At 40.6% G+C, this 25,642-nt stretch overlaps 1 protein-coding gene across 1 annotated transcript in view; it reads left to right on the top strand.

The window, feature by feature from the left end:
- The window catches only part of glra2 (glycine receptor, alpha 2), a 195,874-nt gene that overhangs the window by 48,268 nt on the left and 121,964 nt on the right, over positions 1-25,642 (top strand). Inside the window, exon 3 of the mRNA XM_060832961.1 lies at positions 16,564-16,631. Coding sequence (XP_060688944.1) covers positions 16,564-16,631 — 68 coding nt within the window. The remainder of the gene's footprint in view (positions 1-16,563; positions 16,632-25,642) is intronic.

Below are 25,642 nucleotides of genomic sequence, written 5' to 3'. Positions count from 1 at the left end.
CAATGACTGTTTTAGAAACAAGGAAACTGACTGTCTCAAATTCTCAGAGGTATTAACCTTTGATACTTATGTGTCATTAATATAGTCACTCATCTTATTTGGAAAAGGCCAGCAAAATTTGTTAAAGTGATCAGATGAGGTAATCATCCTCTGTTAAAATTAACTATTTTGAGGATAGTGTTCTACCAAAAACATCAAATTAGCTGGAAGTAATTTAATCAGCCAAGCTAATTGACAGCGTTAACACGAAAGCAGGCGATCCCAGCTGGTAGAAGAACTCTCCCAACTTGATCCAAATTCAAGCTCATCTGAGAACCAATCTTGCAAAAAATTCAGTGCAAGGTATCTCACAGCCTTCTGGGCAGTATTTGTTTCACAAGATTCGTGCTTCAGTTTCAAAATATCAACATCTCGCAAAGAAGCAGTCCTATCTTATGGGATCTGGGGACCATAACCCAGAGACAGAGTTGACCATAATTTACAATGATTTATTATCCTTAATCATTACCAATTTATGTGTCTGAGTGTGCATGTGGGAATGGCAATGTCATATATCATATTTAATATTGAGATAAATGTATAAGTATAAAATATTTTAAATTTATTTTATTTTAAAACTCATAAAATCATTTGCTGGAATGGTTTAAATGTGATATACACGCGAGAGTAAGATAATTCACATTTCAAATATGCAGATCTTAGGTAGTGACTCCACACCCACACCTATCTTGGTTACTCCCTAACTGCACGTTGAAAAAGCCTACTCATTCACTCAATTCCAGGACAACTGGGGAACAGCATTAAATGCTGGTCAGTACTGCCTACATCACATGAATGCTATTGTAAAAAAGAAAGGAATTCTTCGATTCCTCAACAAGGTGATGCACAGGAGGCTGCTAAATAAGATAAGATCCCAATATGTTTGGGCAAGGTATTGACATGGATAGAGGATTGGCTGAGTGGCAGGAAGGCATCTTTTTCATGATGGCAGCCGATTACTAGTGGAATTCCATACAGCCATTGTTGGGACTACAACTACTCTCATTGTACATTAATGAACTGGACGAAGGAAATGGGAGCGTTGTTGCTACATTTGCAGATGACACAAAGATAGGTGTAAGGACAGTTAGTGTTAAGGAAGCAGAGGGGCTGCAGAAGGACTTGGACAGCCTGAAAAGTGGGCATAGAGGTGGCAGATGGAATACAATATGGGAAAGTATGAGGCTATGCACTTTGCTCAGAAGAGTTGAGGCATAGATTATTTTCTAAATGGGGAAAGGCTTCAGAAATCTGAAGCACAAGGAGACTTAGAAATCCTAGTTCTTGAAAGGCTAACATGCAGGTTCAGTTGACAGTTAGGAAGGCAAATGCGATGTTAGCATTCATTTTGAGAGGGCCAAATTTAAAAAGAACAGGGATGTACCTCTGAGGCTGAATACGATCACATTTGGAATATTGTGGGCAGTTTTGGGCCCCATAACTGAGGAAGGATGTACTGGCATCAGAAAGGTCCAGCGTAAGTTCATAAGAATTGTCCCAGGAATGAAGGGCTGTCATATGCAGAAGCAGTTCAGGACTCTGGGTCTGTACTCAGTCGAGTTTAGAAGGAAGAGGGGATCTCATTGAAACTTACAGAGGACTGAGAAGCCTGGATAGCCTAGATGTGGAGAAGATGATTCTTCCAGTAGGAGAGACTTTGATACAAGGGCCTCAAAGTGAAGGGACGCCCCTTTAGAACTGAGGTAACGAGGAATGTCTTTTGGCAGAAGGTGATTAATCTGTAGAACACATTGCCACAGAGGACTGTGGAGGCCAAGTCATTGAGTGTATTTAGGACAGAGATAGATAGGTTCTTGATTCATAAGAGGATCAAGGGTTATGGGCAAAGGCAGAAGAATGGGGCTGAGAAACGTATCAGCCAAGTTCGAATGGCAGAGCAAAATCGATGAGCCGAATGGTCTAATTCTGCAGCAACATCTTATGCTCCTATGACCAGGTTAAAACAAAAATTGTAACAAACTTCAGGCACACTTTGCAAACATCTGGATAAGCCACAATGCCAGATCAGGAGAATATCCCAAGAAATTCCACATGATAAAGCTAAACATTCAACAAATAGATTGCAAAAACATGAGGAGGCTGTTGTTATCTGATTGAAATGCTGAAGTAAAGGTGGCAGATCTTTCCTTTTAATCGGCTTCCCTTTCAGGAGTAGAAGCTAATTTTACTGGAACTTTGGCTTTTTTTCTAAAATTGCGACATCTGTGAAAAGATTTTTCAGCTGCTCTACCTTCAGCATTTTGATGAGTCAGGGATAATAGAAGGTGACACCATTGAACGTTTTGCATGGAAGGTTCTTTCTTGAATCAAGTTGCAGCCTTCTGCCACTATTATTGTTTTATTTCTCTAATGCCTCATTTTTCTTCTTTATTTTATCTTCTGCTTTACTCTGTTTATTCCACTATTTTTCCCGTGACCTGCTCTTTCTGCTTGAATGGCTTACATTTGATGTATTTGCATTTCTCCCCATTCCTTTCCCTCTCCAGTTGTTTCTTTACTTTCCTTGTTTACCTCCCACATTCTCAGCATCTTTTGCTCCCACCTACTTCATGTTTGAATGATGTCTTGCTGCTTTTTCTTTAAATTGCCTTTCCCAATCATCTCCATGATCTCATAACTGCATCTGTCCCATTCTCCCACGATGGTTGGAGTGGGTGGTTTCAAACTGCTGGAGACTGACCTTACCAAAAATCTTACATTCAAGTTTAGTCACTGTGAATTATTAACAGCTCTTGAGACAGATCAGTATATTTAAACTGACATTAAGTGAGTTATGACATGAAGCAGGCACTTACTGCAACATTTGTCACAAGCAGCAAAACAATTGAAAAATATAGAAATTGCAGACTTTCGTTGCAATTCCTATCTCAGATAAGATTGTTGCTGGACTTAGAAGCTTATGATTTGAAGCACCACTCCAGTACTGTAGCACATTGTCAAGTTGATCCTACAATGTGGCTGTAACAAAGTGTTCCATTGCTGGAGGTTCAGCCTAATTGTTCACGGGCAAATCAAGAGAAGAATAATGATCCCATTTCACGATTTAAAGAATGTTGGATTCACCAGGTCTCCAGGTCACTTCCTACGCTATCAGGCCTCACTGAACTGGAGATTATCTGGTTACATCTCATTGTCGGCACGGTGGCTCAGTGATTAGCACTACTGCCTCACAGTGGCAGGGACCAGGGTTCATATCCTGCCTCAGGTGACTGTCTGTGTGGAGTTTGCACATTCTCCCTGTGTCTATGTGGGTTTCCTCCCACAATCCAAAGATATGCAGATTAGGTGAATTAGCCATGTTAAATTACCCATAGTGTTAGGTGCATTAGTCAGAGGGAATAAGGTCTGGGTGGGTTACTCTCCGGAGGGTTAGTGTGGACTTGTTGGGCTAAATGGCCTGTTTCCCCACTGTAGGGAATCTAATCATTGCTGGTTGATGGTCTTGCAATGCACATGACCATTTGGAATTAATGTTTCGCCACTAGGTTAAGAACAACTTGAATGATGTTACCCAGTGATCAAGTTAATTATGCTAATTTCAATGGATCTCAAACTAATTTACATAGAACATAGAACATAGAAGGATACAGCGCAGTACAGGCCCTTCGGCCCTCGATGTTGCGCCGACCGAGTCCTACCTAACCTATACTAGCCCAATAACTTCCAAATGCCTATCCAATGCCCGCTTAAATGAACATAAAGAAGGAGAGTTCACCACTGATACGGGCAGGGCATTCCATGAACTCACAACCCGCTGTGTGAAGAATCTACCCCTAACATCTGTCCTATACCTACCACCCCTTAATTTAAAGCTATGTCCCCTAGTAACACCTGACTCCATTAGCGGTAAAAGGTTCTTAGTATCTACCCTATCTAAACCCCTAATCATCTTATACACTTCTATCAGATCTCCCCTAAACCTTCTCTTCTCCAATGAGAACAGCCCCAAGTGCCTCAGCCTTTCCTCATACGATCTTCCTACCATTCCAGGCAACATCCTGGTAAACCTCCTCTGCACTCGTTCTAAAGCTTCCACATCCTTCCTATAGTATGGCGACCAAAACTGCACACAATACTCCAGATGAGGCCTCACCAGAGTCTTATACAACTGCAACATGACCTCAGGACTCCGGAACTCAATTCCTCTGCCAATAAAGCCCAGTACACCATATGCCTTCCTCACAGCACTATTTACCTGGGTGGCAACTTTCAGAGATCTGTGTACATAGACACCAAGATCCCTCTGCTCATCCACACTACCAAGTAGCCTACCATTAGCCCAGTAATCCATCTTCTTGTTATTCCTACCAAAGTGAACGACTTCGCACTTAGCTACATTGAATTCCATTTGCCACATTTCCGCCCAGCTCTGCAACTTGTCTATATCCCGCTGTAACCTACCACTTCCTTCCTCACTATCCACAACTCCACCGACTTTCGTGTCATCCGCAAACTTGCTTACCCAGCTTTCAAGTCCTTCCTCTAGATCATTTATAAAGATAACAAAAAGCAATGGTCCCAAAACAGATCCTTGTGGTACACCGCTAGTAACTGCGCTCCAAGATGAACATAATCCATCAACTACTACCCTCTGTCTCCTTCCAGCCAGCCAATTCCTAATCCAAACCTCTAATGTATCCTCAATGCCATACCTCCGAAGTTTTAGCATTAGCCTACCATGGGGAACCTTATCGAACGCCTTACTAAAATCTATATACACAACATCTACTGCTTTACCCTCATCCACTTCCTTAGTCACCTTCTCAAAGAACTCAATAAGGTTTGTGAGGCACGACCTGCCCTTCACAAAACCATGCTGGCTATCCCTGATCACGTTATTCCTACCCAGATGTTCATAAATCTTATCCCTTACCATTCTCTCTAAGACTTTGCCCACCACTGAAGTCAGACTCACTGGCCTATAGTTACTAGGGCTATCCCTACTCCCTTTCTTGAACAATGGGACCACATTCGCTATCCTCCAGTCCTCTGGTACTATTCCCGTTGACAATGACGACATAAAAATCCAGGCCAATGGCTCTGCTATCTCCTCCCTAGCTTCCCATAGGATCCTGGGGTAAATGCCATCAGGCCCACCTGAGATACAATTACTTCTGTTCTACATAATGAGGGTGATCTTCTCTAATGACGGGTGGCACGGTGGCTCAGTGGTTAGCACTGCTGCCTCACTGTACCAGGGACCCAGATTTGATTCCAGCCTTGGGTGAATGTCTGTGTGGAATTTGCACATTCTCCCCATGTCTGCGTGGGTCTCCTCCAGGTGCTCTGATTACCTCCCACAATCCAAAGCTGTGAAGGTCAGGTGAATTGGCCATGTGAAATTGCCCGTGGTGTTCAGGGATGTGTAGGTTAGGTGCATTAGTTAGGGGTAAATGTAGAGTAATAGGGTAGGGAAATGGGTCTGGGTGGGCCAGTGTTGACTTGTTGGGCCAAAGGGCCTATTTCCACACTGTAGGGATCCTATGCTTATAACCCATGGTCAGTGCCCTCTCCACCTTTTGCCAAAAGTAGGGTGCAGAAAAGATTTAAAAGAATGTTACCGGGACTGGAGGGGTTGACCTTTAAGGAGAGGTTGGATAGGCTCACTGGAGTGTAGGAGATTGAGGGGTGACCTTAGAGAGGTTTATAAAATCATGATGGGGGCATAGATAAAGTGAATAGCAAAGGCCTTTTCCCTTAGGTAGGGAAGTTCAAAATTAGAAAGCATGGATTTAAGGTGAGAGAAGAAAGATTTAAAAGGAACCTGAGGGACAACCATTTTTTGCACAGAGAGCAGTTCATATGTGGAATGAACTGCCAGAGAAAATGGTACAGTTACAATATTTAAAAGACATTTGGACAGGTACATGAATAGGAAAGGTTTAGAGGGATATACGCCAAACACAGGCAAGTGGGACTGGTTTAGTTTGGGAAACTTGGTCAGCAAGGACGAGTTGGACTGAACGGTCTGTTTCTGTGCTGAATGACTTTATGACTCTAAAACAGGAATGATAAAGGAATCGCGATATATTACCAACTCAGATAATAGGTAGCTTTGTAGGAAGTTTGCTGTTTGCAGTGTTACTATACATCTGCTGTCTTTGTTCTGTATGGTAGAGCACCATTTATTTGAAGCTATTGTTAAAGGAACCTTGGTGAATTCACCATCTTGTAGATCCTACACATTACTGCCATTGTGCATTAATGGTGGATTGAGTGAATGTTTGAGCTGGTGGATGAGGTGTCAATAATGCAGACAGCTTTATTCTAGTTGATTTTGAGTTTTAAATGTCATTGGAACATTTGAAATATTTGTTTATGGGATGTGTAAGTCACTGGCCACACCAGCATTTATTACCCATCTCTAGTTGACCAGAGGCAGTTAAGTGTCAACTACATTGCTATTGGTCTGGAGTCATGTGGAGGCCAGGCCAGGTAAGAACGGCATTTTCCTTCCTTAAAGGACATTAGTGAACCAGATTTTTTTTTTCCCCTGATGATCAGCAATGTTTTCATGGTCATTATTAGACTCCTAATTCCAGGTATTTATTGAATTCCAATTCCACCATATGTCATGGCAAGATTTGAACCTGGGTCCCCAGAACATTACCAGGAATAATAGTCTAGTGCTAATACCACTGGGCCCTCACTCCCCTGCACTTGGCCATCACTACTCCCTGCATTCAGTTAAGCATGTAAAGTATATTCTACCATATTCCTGACTAGTGAAGGCTTTAAGGAGTTAGCAGGAGAGCTTTCAGATCAGAATACCCAGTCTCTGACCTGCTATGTTAACCATAGCATTTCAGCTGAGTTTCTGGTTGATGTTGATTTTCAGGGTGTTGATATTGGAAGGTTCAGTGATGCCAATGATAATGAATGTCCAGGAGAGATTGTTGGATTCAGTCCTATTGGAGATGGCCATTGCCTGGCAGCTGTGTGATATGAGTGCTATTTTCCACTTACCAGCCCAAACCTGGATGTTTTGTATGCCTTGCTGTTTATGGTGTGCTTCATTATCTTCGAAATTGCAAATGGGACTGCACACCATGCTTTCATCAGTTAACAACACCACATCTGACATTTTCAAGAAGGAAGCTTATTGATGAAATATCTGAAGATGTTTGATCCTATTACTGCCTAAGGAACTCCTGCAGGGATACCCTGGAGCTAAGAATATTGGCCTTGAACAATTTCTATCAGTTTCTTTTTACTAAGTATGGTTCCAATCAATGGAGCATTTTTCCCTTGATTGGCTTCCGTTGTCTATTCTGATTGAGGTTAGATGTCACATGACGCCAGGTTATAGTCCAACAGGTTTATATGAAATCATGAGGTGGCAAAGGATCAGCGCTCTGAACACTAGTGACTTCAAATAAACCTATTAGACTATAACCTGGTGCGACTTCTGACCTTGCCCAGCCCAGTCCAACACCGGCATCTCCACATCATATTCTGATTGATGCCACCTTTGGCTTCTGCAAAATTATGACTTTGGGCACCACTAAAAACCTGGTCATGCCTAATTAATAAAACATGGTTTTCTCTGTGTGTTTTGATATTGCATCATAAAAGAAGAATTTCTTGCCCATTCAGTCATTTAGAATCAATTGTATTCTGGTACACAGTGCAACTTCCCAAGAAGCATGGATTTCTCGGTTTTTCAACATTTTAAAATCAATGCAAAATCGTTAAGACTTCTAGTTCATGTAAGTTATTAAAATGTATTTGATTAAAATAAGGCAGTACAGATAGCTAGGTAGACCAAAGTAGATTCTTTGTGCTTGGGATAGCTCAGTGTCTTGAGAATTGTGAAGAGAAATTGGGGGAGAGTCTCAGGCTGGATTTCTTTCTTTCTCCTATTAAAGGTTCAAGTGAAGGAACAGTAGTAAGATGCAGTGGTGAAGTCTGTCTCTGCACCCCCCCACCTCCTCCCTTCAATCTCCTCTGCTGCCCCTCTTCACTCATTGCCCCATTCACATCCCTGCAACTGTAAGGAGCAGAAGAAGAAGAGATATTGTGCTCCCAACGCTCTTTCTGCTTCATATTTTTGAATCTCTTCTTCCAGAAAAGGAGGGTCCAGTTGTGTCTGCCTCTCCCCCTCCTCAGACCTAAATCGCTTCCTTCTTTTGACCTTATTGAAGACCTCACTGAGGGGGCATGGTGACAACGGAACAGAAAGAAGAGCAACCTGAGCATTGTTGGATGAAGGACATGCAAAGAAGACACAAAAAAGACAAGCTTGACAGACCATGACAACAGGTCCCATGGTAGGAGGAGCTACAAGCAGCAGCAGCTCATTTTAAATTTTAAATGGCCTCCTATTCTGGTGGTGCAGCTCTCATCAGCTGCAATATTACAGGGTTTCTTGAAGACTGCCCTTTGTTGGCCCTAAGCCATGAACCCAGAAGTTTGGGGTGGGGTCACATTCGCACAGTGCAATACTCACGCTAACTCTTCGATTATAGCAACCTGCTGTATATTCAGACACTATCCCACTATGTTGTCCTGAACCTCCTATATTTCCAGAATTGAGTAGGCACAGGCTGGGCAACATTGTAGAAGAGGTACTCAGTCAAGTTGGACTTTGATTGCAAATCTCAGAACTAGCACCTATTGTCATCATCCAGGAACAAGGTGCAGTTGGCTCGCCCAAGATAGTTTCCTTCTTCTTTGTCTCCCAGTCGGGATCAAATCCTTGCAGGAAGTAGACCTCCAAAAGACCATGGAAACCTTAGTGTACAATTCCTCTCCTCACAGGAAAATACACAGCCGCTGCTATGGTAAAACCATTGAACATTCAGAGGGGCCTCCAACAGAAACATCTACCTCCGCACTTGTGTGAAATGAGTCTTCAGGCAGATTTTTCTGCTCCCATGAATGGTGTGGGTTGCAACAAGTAATGTAGGAAAGTACAAAGATAACAAAAGGATTGGAATCTGGACATTTGAGAAAAATAGTTTCTTGAATTTTGCCCCACTTAAAGTTTAAATAGCAAGTTTCACTCACGAGCAGTGACTACCTAATTTTTATGCATTTGCACATCAATAATAGCCCAGGCACCCCATTTCTATGCAGTTCTCCTTCCTTAATAAACTAAACAGCAATAATTCCCAGCATGGAAGTCAAAGCAGTAACCAGTTTACAGTACCTCCTTCACTTGATTCTTTGTGCTTTGACCCAACTCAATCTTCATCACAGTGTCTTTAAAGGCCAGGGACACTTCTCCACCTTACACCCAAGTAAGTTGGCATTGGCTAGAACTCTAGCCTCACCACATTATCATGCTGCTGTTGGACCAACAGACACACCAGCTCTTCAGGATTTCACTTTGGAGCTCTGGAACACTGAAGGCTCACTTGTTTCTGCCAGGTCACTTCGCCAAAGCATGGACCTTGCTGCTCTTAGCTTTATTTCTTAAATACTCTCACTCATTTTGCATTTTCTTGAGGCTACCAGGCCATGCTTTGCATTGCAAAATTTAGCACATAGGGAGAAATGGCAGCTTCTCATGGCTTGGAGCACTGAACAGTCCCAGATGTGGGCCTATTGCTATATGTCACTGTGCTACATCAATGTCACACCCTACAGCATATAATAGCAGTGAACATAGCAAACACACTGCATGTACTTCACCAAAAGGCTATACGTGAAAGTCAAAGGGGACCAGTTCTCAGTGGAGTCAAGGTGGCCTAATGTCAGTCAGCAGGCGATACCACAGCTAGTCAAAGAGCCTGTCTGGCTCTGGTTCAGTGGGGGTTAATCCTGGAAGTCCAGCACAAATAGTTTGGGGATTACAAACACATCAGAATGGGGTGTTGTGGGGATCTATGTCCTGATAGTGGGCCATATGTTCCAACAATGAGACAAAATGAGGAATCGAGTATTATGGCAGTGGATGAAAGAGCAGTCAGTGGTGATGTAGGAGCAGGAGAAGTGGTCAGGTATTCCCAGTGAGTGAGCGAGAAGCAGAGAGGACAGGACAGCCTTGTATTTTGATGGATGAGGCATGACAGCCTTGAAATGGATGTAGTGCATGGAGTAGTGTGACATGTAGTTCTGCAAGCTGTGTTGCATTGGTAAGTGGCAGAGTTAGAGTAAGAGGTAGCCTTGGGAGTGTGCGGTAGCAGAAAGAAGATGGTGGCACTCATCCTTGTATAGTGTAAAGGACAATTAACCAATTTCCTGATTTTGTTGAGCATTGCAATTCATCTGGGACACTGCACTCAGCCTGTCCACTCTCGCTAAGCTGGTTGATCCGGTGGCATGCCCTGTTTTACAATGAGCAGGGACAAGTACTACCCTCCTTTTCCCCACACTGTCTACCAGCACCTCCACATCCAGCTGGCTGAACTAAGGAGCTAACTTGCCTTAAGGTCTCGTCCCTTGCAGTACTGGTGCAGAAGCACACTGTGAAGAGCAGTTTCTGGTTTGTATCATCTGTAGCGAGTCTGTAGCCCAGGCTGAAATAGGGCAGCAGTGATGGGGACAGTGCAAAGTTTCAGCAGTGGGCATTCCAGCCTCTGCAGTCGCATGATTTTATGGGACAGATTCAAAAAGCCAGAGAGGTAATTAAAGAGAAGAAACCATGAGAAAAGTTGTCATCTTTTTAAACGTGATATTAATCTGCACTGCTGAAAGCCATGGATCGTCATTGTTAATGTGATAAATGCTCTAAAATATTAAAAATTGCAGGAAACAGTATGCAAGAGGTAAAACAATTATGTTGATGATCTAAACTACTGAACACAAAATATTTGTCAGCTGATCCAGTGGGGTAGAGTATATGATCCGGTAAATTGCACAAGAATGGATTAGGAATGGGCTTATGAGTTGCATGGACGTTTCATTTCGCGTGGTTCATAAGAAATTTTGTCTTCCGTGGATCGTAACATTGACCAAACAAACATGAATACACAATACTTTATGCTCAGTGAAAAGAATGCCTGGCTGTGGACAATTGCTGTCTGGCATTTCTTAAAACCGTAAAACATAGGAGCAGAAGTGGGGCATTTAGCCGAACAAGTCTGCCCCACCATTCAATGAGATCATGACTGAGTGAAAACCCTCACCTTCCACTTTTCCTGCCGTTTCCCCATTCCTCTTGATTCTCTAAACCAGTTAAAAATCTGTCTATCTTGACCTCGAACATACCTAACGACCTAGCCTGTATAGCCCCCTTTGACAAAGAGTCCCACAGATTCTCTTCTCTAAGAGAAGAAATTCCTCATCTCTGTCTTAAATGCTCTGAGATTAGAATTAGAATTAACTTTATTGTCACATGAGCACAGTGAAAAAAAATTACAAATTGCCACTTTCAGAGCCAACTTAGGAGCAAAGGTATCTAAATACATATTCTTGGGTACAAATTCTTAGGAAAATAAGTTAGAACAATCAAGAAATAAAAAGCTCAGGATAAGGAGTCATTTAATAATGTTATAATAAAAAGCAAAATTTCAAAAAAAGAGAATTTAATGCAATGTCCATTGTAGTCCATTGCACACCTTTGGCTTGAGGACCTGACCCCCACCCAGCCATTGGAGTCCCAGGCCGGACCCCATTGAAGCCAAAGACAAAGCCACATGGAGTCATGACCAATGCCGAAGCTGCCTCAGGGAGACCCAGAGTGATTCCGATGAAAACCAATGCTGAAGGTACTGAGAAGGAGTCCCGAGCTGCCAACAAAGCCACTAGAAAGGTGTCCCAGGCCAGTCATTGGAATCCCACACCCAACTCACTGTCAAAACCACTGCCGAAACACTCTAATGAAAGCCCACTAGATACAGCCGTGAGAATCAGCCAGTTCCACACTGCATTCTTCCTCATACAAAGTTGCCAAAAGAAATTAAGATGTTAGAAAAAAAATTTAAGAAAATGAAAGCAGCAAGCCTGGTGATAGAAGCAGGCGGGTCAGGAACCCGAACACTTTCTACCCTGCTGACACCGTCTTGCCCATTATGCTCTCAGCTCCCAGACTGTTGCACAAGGGGAAAGAACCTTTCCACATCTACCCTGGCAAATATACAAAAATCTTGGGCATTTCATTAAGACTGCCTTTTATTCTTCTATATCCAAATCTACTCAACATTGCCTCATAAGATAATCCCTTGGAATCAGCTGAGCAAACCTTCTTTGCACTGCCTCCAATACCAGTATATCTTTCTTCAGATAAGGGATCCAAAACGGTTCACAGAATTTTACCCATGAGGCTACCTGACAAAGTCTAACTGGTGCCTTGTATAGTTTTAATAGTTTTACTACTATTATATTCCATTTCCTTGGAAATAAGGGCCAACATCCACTGCCTTCCCTATTAACTTCTGAACTTGGACGCTATCTTTTTGTGATTCATGGATAAGGCCTCCCAATGCCTCTTTATTATAGCTTTCTGCAGTCTTTCTCCATTTTAATAACATTCCCTTCCTCTTGTCTTCCTATCAAAGTATAAAACTTTATATTTTCCTGCATTATATTTCATCTGCCAAGTTTTTGCCCACTGATCTGTCTATATCCCTCCCCAGACTCTTCGTGTCATCTGCACCACTCACCTTCCCACTATTTTTGTGTCACCTACCAGCTCAGCTCCAGTTTCCTCATTCAAGCCATTAAAATACGTTTGTTCGTATTTGTGGCTCTACCTTTACATCTAGACAATCCTGAAAATGTCGCTTTATTCCAGCTTTCTGTCGTATGTTAGTTAGCTAATCCTCCATCCATGCCAACACTCTCAGCAGCATGGGTTCCTGTTAGATAGCCTCATGTGTGGTACCTAAAACCCCTTCTGAAAATCCAAATATATTACATCAATGTTCCCCCTTTATCTAAACTGCCTGTCGTGCCATAATGCAGCAACTGCAATTTTTTCACTGTACTCATTTGAGTACGTGACAATAAAGCTAATTTAATTTAATTAATTTAATTCAATTCCCCCCTCTCAAAGATTTGTAATAAATTTGTTATGGCTGATTTCCCTTTTGTGAAGACAGTCTAGTTCTGTTTGATCATATTATGTAACTCTATATGCCTTGATTGCATCCTTTATAATAGACTCTAAATATTTTCCTAATAACAGATGTTAACATAATTGGCTGATAGTGTTGTCTCCTTCCCTTTTTTAAAATGAAGCTGGTATATTGGCAATTTTCCAATTCTCTGAGACTTTTCCAGAGTCTAAGGATTCTTGAAAGCTTACTGTCAGTGCATCCAGTATCACTGTTGCTACTTTTGTTTTTAATATCCTAGGCTGCATCCATCAGGTCGATGGACTCATTGTTCTTTAGTACTTTTTTTTCCTTAGTCCTTCTCCTCTCCTTTTTCCCTTTGATTATTTAATTATTTTGGAATGCCACCGGTGTCTTCTACTGTGAAAACTGATGCAAAAGTATTTATTCAAATCCATCACCATTTCCTGATTCCCTGTTATTATTTCCCCAGCCTCGTTTTCTAAGGAACCTACACTCACTTTGGCCTCTGTCTTCATATTTATACATTTAAAAAAGCTATTGCTGTCAGTCTTGATATTGCTTGCACGTTTACCAACAAAGTTTATCTTCTCCCTCTCTATTACCTTTCTTTGGTAATCTTTAGTTGTTTTTTTAAAACATTCCCAATCCTCTGTCTTAATTTGGTGCTATACTAAACTTTCCTGGTTAACCACGGTTTGCTTACACATTGAACAGAACTATCATTAACATGATTATTACAATATAAATTTTATCTTTGTTATAAAAACATGAATATCACTTTTATGTAGCCAGGAAGTAATGATGCTGAGTAATGGCTGGAAAGTCTCTCAAGTCTTTTCAAGGAAGAAACCTGAATTTCCATGAGAAATTGAACCTGCATTGATATTGTTTCATAATTTGACACATGGCAAGGATTATTTCAACATTGTTACATCTATGAGCTTGAAAAATCTTACAAACCAGTACTTCAGTCATGTTAGAAATACACATAGCTTAAACAAACATTTTTAAAGAATGAATCTTATTAACAAAATCAATAGAAATCATACTGTAGACAATAACTAGGAGTAAATTCCGCTCAAGTTAAAATCAGAATTATTAACAACATAGTTTAGCTTCATTCTTTCATAGCTTTTTTTGTGATTGATAATACTTGTTGGCTTGACATACATTTTCTGCAGTCATGATATGCATATTTAACATATATCACATTTGGGCTAATTTTTAAAGTTGAGAATATGTCTGGTGAATTTTGAAATATAAATGCTTATTTTCTTTACAAACTTACAATTTTCTCAAGGTGTAAAATGTGTAAAGTGAGTTTTAAGCTCAGCATCAGAGACAGTAAGGAAGATGAGACAAATGGCTAGCCTAAAGTGCTCAGACCCATGTGTGAATGTTCAAGTCAGGTGTTATCATTGATGCCAAGGCCATCATATATATTCCTTTGGCCCAATATATCAACCCCAAGAACATAAAACATTAGATATAATTTATCCTGTGTAGTATATGAGCTAAAAAGTTGTGACTGGACTCTTCATTGTATCACATTTGCATTAACTGTATTTTATCTGTTGGTTGTACTTTTATAGAATGGTCCTATTTTTACATTATGTAAAAACAATAAGCAGCAAATAGTGCTGCTACTTTAAGACTTGTCCATCCCTATATAATCAGCACCAGAATTAAGGCAGTTGTTTATGTCTCTCCCCATTCAATTCTCTTGACTGGTCTTCATCAGGGGCCTTAAGAGTCCTTAACTTGCTCTTAAATATTTTCTGATCTGATTGAGTCTCAGAACAGTCAAGCACTCTTAAAATTCCTGACTTTTCAAGATGAACAAAGAATATTTTTTGCCACATTGAACATGAACATTTCAAAATGCTGTAAAATTAATGATTGTTGTTTTTGAAAATCAAATATAATTTTGATTTAATATTCATCCAATGAACATATTTACAATGCATCATAATAGAAACATTTCTACTACAGACAAGTTGTATTCACAAAAGATTATTTGCACCCACTAGCAATTAACTATTTTTACTAGTGCATTAGAGTCACTGAACATTGTATATTTTAACTTCGGGGAATACAGTTGGCTCAATAGCCAAGATGATCACAAACCTATTCTTGATTATTAAATTCTGGTTCTGTTAAAGAAAGTGCACAGACAAAAATTATTCTGTGTGTTTGAGTAGAATGCAATGAAAAAAAGACTAGGGATGCGGAAAGTACTGCTTACTGTTATTAATTCCGAATGTTATATTTGGGTTTTGTGCTATTCATACTATTCATCGACAATTTGGAGTAAATTTGCAATATTACAATATTTGAATAATTCATTTCACTTGCTCACATCATATTGGATTTAGCAGATAATATTCATTACTAAAATATAAGAGGCTTATGCATGTTTCATAGATTAATTATTCAGCCATTAATGTACCAAATTTGCAACGTTGGAAGGTCATATTAAATATGAGACTGAAGGTTTGCTGACATGTGTACTGATGTCAAAAATAGATTTTGTTCTAGACTAGGGGTATTCAGAATTGTAATTATTAGTGTGACGCCCCATATTCCAGCAACTCGCTTGCTGGTGGCTGCTATACTTTTAAATTAGGAAATGTTCCAATTTTCCTTAATTTTCTTCCCATACCTGCTTATGTTTGTATCCCAATAATCTGCCTTTCTTCAAAAATCACTTTGGAGATAGTTGCATCTTTGACATCACCAACAGGACAAATTATTTTAATGAGCCACATGAATAGGTTTTCTTGGTCCAACGAATGCCATTTTTGCCTGTTGAAAAGATATATCCCAGGTCAAGAGATGCCAAAAGTTCAGTTATTCCTTTGCACCATTTGTTTATCTCCTCAGCCTGTGATGCAAGTAAAACATTACTGTCCCATGGCATTTACCTTTTACTTTCATTGCTCTAACTGGCCGTCAGAACTGGAAACCGATTCAGTATTCCTCCACCCCAGCCATCACTGGAAAGCAAATATGATGAAAGAATTTGGTTCGGCTGACACACCCACTTTCCTCTGACAGAGCATTCCCATGCTCCTCTGGGACTATGGTGGCCTTGCCTTGTAGATGAGTAGAGTTACAAGAGATTGACCAGCATCCACAGAATATGTACTCCAAGGTGACTAAATACCATCAAGAAAGAAAGGGGCAGTGGGGTTGGGATCATGTTGGAAAACAAATGGATAATGTAATAATGTGGAAAGAAATAAGAAAAAGGTGCACTGTGTGCATGAGTAGAGATTTGTCTTGGCCAATGGTGTTTAACAGGTGCAATGATCGCCCATTATATATCCTGCCCGATGTTTTGTTTCATTAAAGTTAATATAAACCCTGTCTAATCTATGTCACCTGTTTTCCCCTGCCAGCATAGACAAATCTCTACTGCATGATTTTTTTTCTGAAATGTCTGGTTTCCTCAGTTATCAAAGAATGTCATCATGGCATCTCCCATGTACTTCCACTGCTTCAACTTGTATTGCAACATTGTCCTTGCATTTCACAGGTCCTCCAGTAAACGTTACATGCAATATTTTTATCAACAGTTTCGGCTCAGTCACGGAGACCACAATGGTAAGTGCTGATGGCCACGGTCAAATAACTTGATGTCTTGTATGGTAGCAGCTTGTCAATTTTCTTTCTTTTGTTCTATCATTCAAATTGCAGGTCGTCCTGTTAATGTTACTTGCAACATATTTATCAACAGCTTTGGTTCAATAGCAGAAACTACAATGGTGAGTGGGACTGAACATTGAGGCCATCTTGTAATATATTGCTCAGTTTGTCAGACTACCACCAGGGCGTCCAATCAGATGACCAGAACCAAGTTATACTGCTCCAAATAATTTGTCAGATGCTATATCCTAATCTGTTAATCAAAGAGGCATCCAACAGCTAGTTATGGATGATTTGTCCTCAGATTTAAAAAACATAAAAAACCATTGTAGAATTCAATATTTACATTGTGGAACATGGAGAATGAATTGGCCATTTCTACTGCAAAATACTTCGGTTCCATTCCTTAAAAACACACATAAAAGTATCATTCCAGAATTTCGTTAACTGGCTAACTGCAAACTACACCAATCTTAACATCAACATATCCGAGCATCTTAATGGCTTAAAGGTGATTAAAAATTGTGATAATTGAGCACAAATCAGCATAAACGATGCAAACCCAGGGGAAAATGCACAACATACACCACATCCCTTTTTGCATATTCCTTTTTATAAATAAATTTATGTTTAAAGTCATTAGATCGCCCTTTATAAACATTAGCAAGCCCTGGGGAATCTGAGGCATAATGGTCATATGACAACATTAATGATCCAGAAGTCCACTCTTATATTCTAAGATATGTGTGTACTTTCTTTTAAATTCATTTATGGAATGTGGGTCATGTATTTCCCTCAAAAACAACTGTTAACATTTAAATTCAAATCTGAAATATAAAGCTAGTCACAATACTGGGGCTATTTTTCCTGGAGCATTGGAGGCTGATAGAGGTTTATAAAATCATGAGGGGCATGGATATGGTAAATAGACAAGGTCTTTTCCCTGGGTGGGGGAGTCCAGAATCAGAGGGCATAGGTTTAAAGTGAGAGGGGAAAGATAAAAAGGGACCTAAGGGGCGTGTGTGTGTGGAAGCTGGTACGGTTACAACATTCAAAAGGCATCTGGATGGGTATATGAATAGGAAGGACTTACAGGGGTATGGGCCAAATGCTGGCAAATGGGATTAGATTTATATAGGATATCTGGTTGGCATGGACAAGTTGGACCAAAGGGTTTGTTTCTGTGCTCTACATCTCTATGACTAGTGTCATGAAACTATCATTGATTCTGATAAAATCTCTGATGTCCTTTAGAGAAGGAAATCACCCATGTTTACCTAACTTGCCCTATTTGAATGATTTATTTATTGCCACTTGTATTTTATTGTGAATAATACGGCAAAATACAGTGAAAAACTTTAACACAATCCGGCAGCATTTTGAATAGTTTAAGAATTAAAAGGATACAAGATATAACTAATAGAGAATAGTTTAAGAATGAAAAGGATAAAAGATAAAACTAAGTGAGAATAGGTTAAGAATAAAAAAGATAAACGATTTAATTGAAAGAGAGCCCTGAGTCAGCTCACCAATGATACTGACACCTACCCTGCCACCCCTCCTCCATCACCTGCGCCAGACCCACTAACATGGGAGTTGCCACTCTTTAGATGCCATCTCCTCACCACTGGGCCCACGTTGCCACCAATGCCAGGTCCCGAGCTGAAGCCATGCTCCTTTGGGGCACAGTAGTGGGACTGCATATGGGCTCTTGCCCAGTGCTCATCCATTCCTGCGTGCCTTCTTTCTTTCTTTCTTTCTTTCTTCTCTCTTTTTATTTCCGCTCTTTTTATTTAGCCTTTTGCTTTACCTTTTCGTTGGAGCCGTTAGAGGCGGATTGGTCAGTGAAGTCGGTGTGGAAGCCAGAGTGGGCCTTCTGTAGACTGGCAGCTTCTCCTAGCGGTCAGAGGTGGTGGCGGACATGGGTCTCCATGGTGACTGGAGTCTCCCCTCAGCATTTGGGGCTAGCGGTAGCAAAGTTTCTGCACTACTGGGAGGTGGTGGCAGCAGACTTTTCAAGGTGGCAGCCTTAGCTGTGACTGTAGACGCAGAGCAATGGGGTTGAGTTTCAATTCATCTCTGAAATGGCTGAGCAATCTGGAAGAGGAAAAGCAAACTACCCTAACGGAAACCATGCTACTATTGTCAATTGTTGCAAAAACCCATTTGGTTCATGAATATCCTTCAGGGAAGGAAATCTGACATCCTCACCCAGTCAGCCCTACATGTGTCTCTAGATCCATGGCAATGTGTATGGCTCTGAAATGCGCTTTGGGCGATTAACCATGTGCAATAAATGCTGGCCCAGCCATGAATGCTGGCATCTCATGAGAGAATTTTTAAAAAACCACTCAGTTCAAGGTTAATTAGAGATGGGCAACAAATGCTGGACTTGTCACTGACATCCACGTCCCACAAAAATAATTAAAGAAAACGCATATTCAATTTTCAGTGTACCTCATTCTGATGTTGTGAGGCCACCCTTACAGGTACAGAAAAGATAGCACTAGTTTCAGTGAGAAGAAATTTTAAAAGTCACTCTGAATTTCAGCAGAGACCTCATTTGAGAACTGGCATTGATATAGGAATGTCACACGAGCTAGTCTTTTGCAGAGTGGAATTGAAGCTGCATTAATGAGAGACAAAGGGATTTGTATGATCTTGCAGATTCTGTAAGGGATTGAAGAAACTTGGCATTGAATAGAAATAGACATACATTATTTATGCCTGACTTCCCTTGACGTATCGCGCAGAAAATTAGCTTGTTGGACCTATGCTATTGTTTTGTTGAACAATTTTGGGAAATTCAGGGCGATTATTGTAAAGGTACATGTATTTCCTATGCTTTGTGAAGATTAATGTATGAGCACTTAACTTGTGTGCATAATAATCCCGACACAGTATAATTTTGTTAATTAAATTCCTTTGTGCAATATTTTAATGGAGGAGATTTATTTTAAATAGATTAACGCCTCCCTTAAAATAACAGGCCAGGGGATTCCATGGCAACACATTAAGCAGCCGTATGTTAATCTTCATGGAATGCAAGTACAAATCCTGAGATTAGATGCTAGATGGGGAACAGACTGTTGCTGTAATATGCTTCTTGACTTTTATATACTGCAACTGTTTAGAAGATAGTTTCACCATTGCCTAAGAGCAACAAGGAATTGTCAATAAATGTCAGCCTCCTCAGTGATGCCTGTATCCTAAGATTTAAAAAAATTACTACCTGGATAAAGAAACATTTAGTTAATAATAATTGCATTTCCGATCAGCAGGGGGCTTTTTTGTACAAATGGTTAACAAGCTCATGTTTCATTCACTGTGCCACTTTTGAGCAACTTTGTTCCATTTATTCTAAAGTAAATGGACTAACACATACCTAATGGCAATACACAAAGGAACATTCCATAATTTTGTCAAATTTCCTCGACCACGAAATGTGTGAAATAATTACTTAGATGTGCAGAAGGAAGTTACTTTTTTTTTATCACTGAGGACTATGTATAAATTGAACAATTTCAAACTTGCTGATAGAACAAGTTATTTTTGTTTTCGGCACCATGGATCGGCTTAAAAAGAAATGCTCGCTTTCATTAATAACATTCGCCCACTGACTAAGGAATCAGATGAGGATATCAACAATATTAGCGGATAATTCCCAAATCTTGCAGAGCAGCTGCACCGTGTGAAACACTTCAAAGCAGCCTCAGCCTCACAGCAATGCAGAATGTATAACATCAGGAAATTTAGTTCAATAGCAGTTGAGGAAACGGAGGAGTTAGTTTCACACTGTTGTGGGGTTGCACTGGACGCAGTTTAAGTTAGTATTTAAATAGTTGGCTTTCCAGAAAGTTCTTAAAACATAATTTTAAATCTATTGTAAGTTATAGAACTGCCTTTGGGCAAAACCTGACCTGCACAGCGAAGACTGTTTTTCATAAAAAGGTATTGATGTGAGAGGTGGCTCATTTCAGAGTGGGACCTGTTTCAAGTTGTAGAATGATCACTCAACATGAAGGATTCATGCTTAGCTGACTCTTAATTCAAAGTCACAAAATAAAGAATTTTAACTGCAAACAATAAACAAGTTTGGGGTTTTTAAATATTAAAATACCCATCCAGCTACCTTGAGTCCCCATTTTAGCTGAGGCAAGGAGATGGGTGAGTGAACATTAGAATACAATAGAATGGAATATCTTTCGGATCCAACATCCTACTCCAAGAAAGTGGATAGATACTATCTGTCAGGGCTGTGAAATTGTTATTTTAGAGATTTAGTCAAGCTGTTGCATGCATCAATGGGTGATATGCCAAATGTATACTTGGGCCCGTTACAATCCCTGTGCCCCATCTTACTCCCCCAAGGATCAACTCCATCCCAGCACTGATTGACTCCCATCTCAGTCCCTCCCCTACTTGCCCCTTCTGTACCCCCTCCACCAGAGTAATACCTGCACTGAGATTGCTCACATTCTGTGCACACATTCCCAAAAGGCATGAGGCATAGATATCACTTACCTCGCAGCCCCCGACCTATTGCCTGTTCCAAAGCCTGTCATTCATCCTAGGAGCCGATGGGAGACTATATATATACACACACACACACACACACACACACACACACACACACACACACACTCCCGACACGATGGAGAGAATCCTGTGCACCAGATTTCCACATCTCAACCAGTGCTGCCATCTTCCACTGGTTAAGTTGAAATCTAACTCTGAGGGGATGTTCTCAGATCCCTTCACTTTTTAAGTTCAAGATTCTGACTGTGCTGAGCCACTCTTCATTTGAAGTGTTAATCGTCAAGTCATTGTTTGCGAACGACAATCTGCTCCCACCACAAGCAGCCTGGAATTGCAAGGAGAGTACAGTATTTACTCAGTGCTGGACCTGTTTGCAAACCTACCCGGCTGGATTCACTAGGGCAGGTTGTATTGATGGGTTGCTAGCTGTGTAGCCATTGCAATCATATTGATGAAGAAGGCCATGCAGCTAGCCTGAGGGATCTCCATAGACCTTGATGTTGTTAGTGTGTGCAAAATTGAATTTGCATTTATTGGCTGCCTTGAAAAGGCTTAATTCACCTTGAACTGCAGCACAGCAAACTGCAACTTAACTCTGAAAGTCATTTGCACACAATCTAAGGTAAAAATTTGAAAAAAGTTGATGAAAAGCCCCAAAGCTATGACAATTAATCCCAACAATGACACAGCCAAATTATGGTGTCTCCACAACTTGATTCCTCAGCCCTCATCACTCTGCAGCAAATCCCCATCACCCCCTTTGTTTCCCTCAAACATAACTCTTTTTTGAGACCCCAGAGTCCAACTTGATCCTAACAGCGGATGGAGCCAGCCAAATGGCAGATATTCACTGCCAATAAACCACACTGGACAACAGCTTTATTACACCTTGCACACAGATCATACTCCCTTCCCCCATACTTATCACCATCCAGACAATTGCACCGCTGAAGTGCTCGCATCCTACTCTGGACTTAGTTCTTCACCAAAGATCTTGCAAAAATTGCACACAATACAAAAAGAACATTCCTTAAGTGTTCGCTCTATGCCATGTTCAGCTCCCAACTTCATGCAACATGTAGAATTTTTATCTTTTAATAGTTAACAAAAAATTCCCTAGTATTAAGCACATTTAAGGTACTAAGTCAAGGCCCTATTGTGAATTCTGCTGTAATAATTTGTAGAAGCAGTACAACAACTGGAAACGTAGTACATAAATTGTTAAATATCAGATATCGTGTATTTACTAACTTTGAACTGAGGAGCTCTAAACATGGTCTAAAGCTGTCACAATCAACAGATGCCACTTATCTACTTCTGTTTCAATTAAGCTACTGAGGAAAATGAAAATGTATGCAAGCCCCTGATACCATTTGGGGTGGCACAGTAGCTCAGTGGCTAGCATTACTGCCTCACAGTACCAGGGACCTGGTTTCAATTCCACCCTCAGGCAACTATCTGTATGGAGTTTGCATGCTCTCCCCATGTCTGTGAGGATTTCTTCTAAGTGCTCCAGTTTCATCCCAGAGTCCAAAAATGTGTAGGTTCGGTGGATTGGCAATGCTAAATTGCCCTGTAATGTCTAGGGATATGTGGATAAGCCATTGTAAACATGGGCTTGTGGGAGGTCTTTGGAGAGTTGGTACAGATTCAGTGGGCTGAATGGCCTCTATATGCACTGTAGGGATTCCATGCTTTATGGTCAGAAGACTGTTGTGAGGAAGTGCAGCATGTTTAAATCACATGCTGATGTCTGTTAGCAGTGATGAGGGACAGTTAACTCAGAACACTTGACCTAACAGTTGGCGTGCTGTCCGGTTTAATGTGACTGCTCACAAGCTATTAACCATATTTGTACTACTTACTCTGGGCTTTTAGGATGATGAGGCCCAGAATACTGCTGGGGATTAAAAACAGTCAATCTTCTAGAAAATGCTGAGAAGCAGATAGTACCACAGAAATGCTGATAAAACATGGATGGTTGGCAATTATAGATTTGCACAATGGTTGAAGATAATAGCTGGGTTATTTTAAACTCCTAGAATACTCTGAACATTCCTTCACTGTCAGGCCAAAATCAATTATAAACATTTGTCTTTTAATATTGTGGCAGAGCTCATTTCTAAAAATGATGACGGATAATGTGGTACCTGGGAAACTCTGCTGTGACATTTAAGTTACAAGATGGCTCTCAATGTCCGTGCACGGATGCTGGCTGTATACCAGATGCATTTTTATTGTGTACTAGCTGCTTTTGATAACTCTTGAACAATTCATTCATTGAAAGTCTCATGCACAGAAGCTGCATGATTAAACTTGAACGCAGTCAAAAAACTAATTAGGTTGAAGTTATTTTTTCATGATGCTTTTACTTGCTGCATGTCATTTTTTTTAAAATGGAGTCTTTTCTCAATGGTCTTTCCAGCAGTGACAGTGCATTATTGCAGAATGGTGAAATTGAGAAATCCAGTCTCATTACATAGCCAACACATTTGTTTCAAAACATGTCTAATAAAAGAAATGAAAGAAAATATTCATCCACTCATTTTTAATTAAATAAAAAAAGGGCATTAAATAAATGGGATGTTTACAAGCTGTCATTTTTACCTCATTAATGGTGAACATGCTGTTTGGTGACTTTAATCATTGCGCCTCTTTAGACAGTAGGTTGCTTCTGATGATGAGAGGCAGTCATGTGACTCAAATGGCGTACACCAGTCCCATCAGAGGCAGCCAGGCTGTGTCAATATTCCATACCAGTGTCATGACAGGGGTCTTGAACCAGGACAATCTGTTTCTACTAAACAGAGGACCAGAGGTTAAAGAGCTGAAGGGAAATGAAGAGGTTTAATTTTACAAACACAGTGAGTTGTTAAGGTCTGGTAAATAGTTCCAGAAAGTGTGGTAGCAGCAGATTTCGTCGTAGCGTTCATGAAGAATTTTGATGACTGCTTGAAAGGAACAAGAAATTCAGAGCTATGGGGGAGGAGGTTAGTTGGATAGTTCATTTAGCACAGACCACAATGGGTGAATGGTTTGACAATTTTATCTCTGGTTGATTCCATGCAGTCTAATTAATACATGTTTGTGTCCTGAAATGAGCTCAATGTCCATTGGTTTTCTGCTTAAAAATATAAATCAGGATCCTACTGAGATTAGGGCACCACAATTGCAGTTCTGAGGTGTAAAAGCGTAGAATGTGAACTGTGTCTCCAGCCCCCACAACTGGAGTGAGGCACATTTTTGGCAATTCAATGAAACCTTAATGTAAGAATGGCACAGCCCGAAGTCAGCAGTGAAGAAATGGTGCTTGCCATTGGTCTCAAAGAAGGCTGCCCGCAAAGACCTGGTGACGTCTGTGGTGTGGACCTCTCCCTTTCCTGATTGCAGCTTACATTTCCCAGTAAATCAGCGCAACCTCCAGCCATACAGATGCAGTAAGGCAGCAAGCAGAGTAATCTATGGGCCATATCACAGACAGCAAAGCAGGAGACTAAAGCCCTTAAAATCAAGAACTGATTTTACAAACTTAATTAAATTTAAACTATAGTCATGGGATGAAGGAGGCCATTCAGTTCATCATGTCCATATTCGCCCTGATTCCAATATCTACAATAATCCTATTTTTTTTCCATTTAAAATTTTCTTTTTTCAAATGTTCATCTTTCTTTTTTGGACATTGTCACTGACATCTTCAATAGACACTTGGCCCTCTGGTAGATCTTTGCGTGAAAGTACTTTTTCAACCTTCTGCCATTATTCATTGGAAATGAGCCCCTGAGTTTATGGTGGAATGTCACAGCCACCTACTGCTATATTTGAAGGTGTTGGAGTGCAGTGGCTCATCAAATAAAGTGAGTGGCCAGCTTGACACCTTCTCAGTCACACTCACTTTGTTCGCCATATTACAGAGGAGAGGTAAGGCATCAGGCAGCCTTCCCGCCCTTTGAGACCATTAAATGGCAATTTATTGCCACTTAAGGGCCTCAATCTGTCTCCAATGCAATTTTTTGTCCTGCCTAGTCGCTTTGACTGTGTGGGTTGCTGCTGAAAAGAAAGTGAAGGTACCACTTTTGCAAGGGTCCTTCCTGCCCATCAGGGGCAGCACTCCCCCTTAAGATCGTATCCTCTCCCCCAGTAAAATCCACCTCTTTAATCTCTTTATCCCTGATCCATCAATGAACATAAATTATCTTTGAACATTTCTATTCAATGCCTTCCACCACCTTAATGATTGCTCTTGTTTTTGCCTTAGGCTAATTTGATGATAATATATTCTTTCAACTCTGATATTGTCCTATTGAATTCACACGGGTCCACTCTCCATTGTTTTGGCTGCTTTTATTATGGCTATTCAGGAAGGATAAGGAGGAAAAAGAGGAAAGTTTATTGATGAAAGTATGTGGTTTTGGAAAGGGCTACTGATCAAA

This window comes from Hemiscyllium ocellatum, chromosome 12, assembly GCF_020745735.1.
Source record: "Hemiscyllium ocellatum isolate sHemOce1 chromosome 12, sHemOce1.pat.X.cur, whole genome shotgun sequence".
In the NCBI taxonomy this organism is placed as follows: Eukaryota; Metazoa; Chordata; class Chondrichthyes; order Orectolobiformes; family Hemiscylliidae; genus Hemiscyllium; species Hemiscyllium ocellatum.
This window is presented reverse-complemented; position numbering and strand designations above follow the sequence as displayed.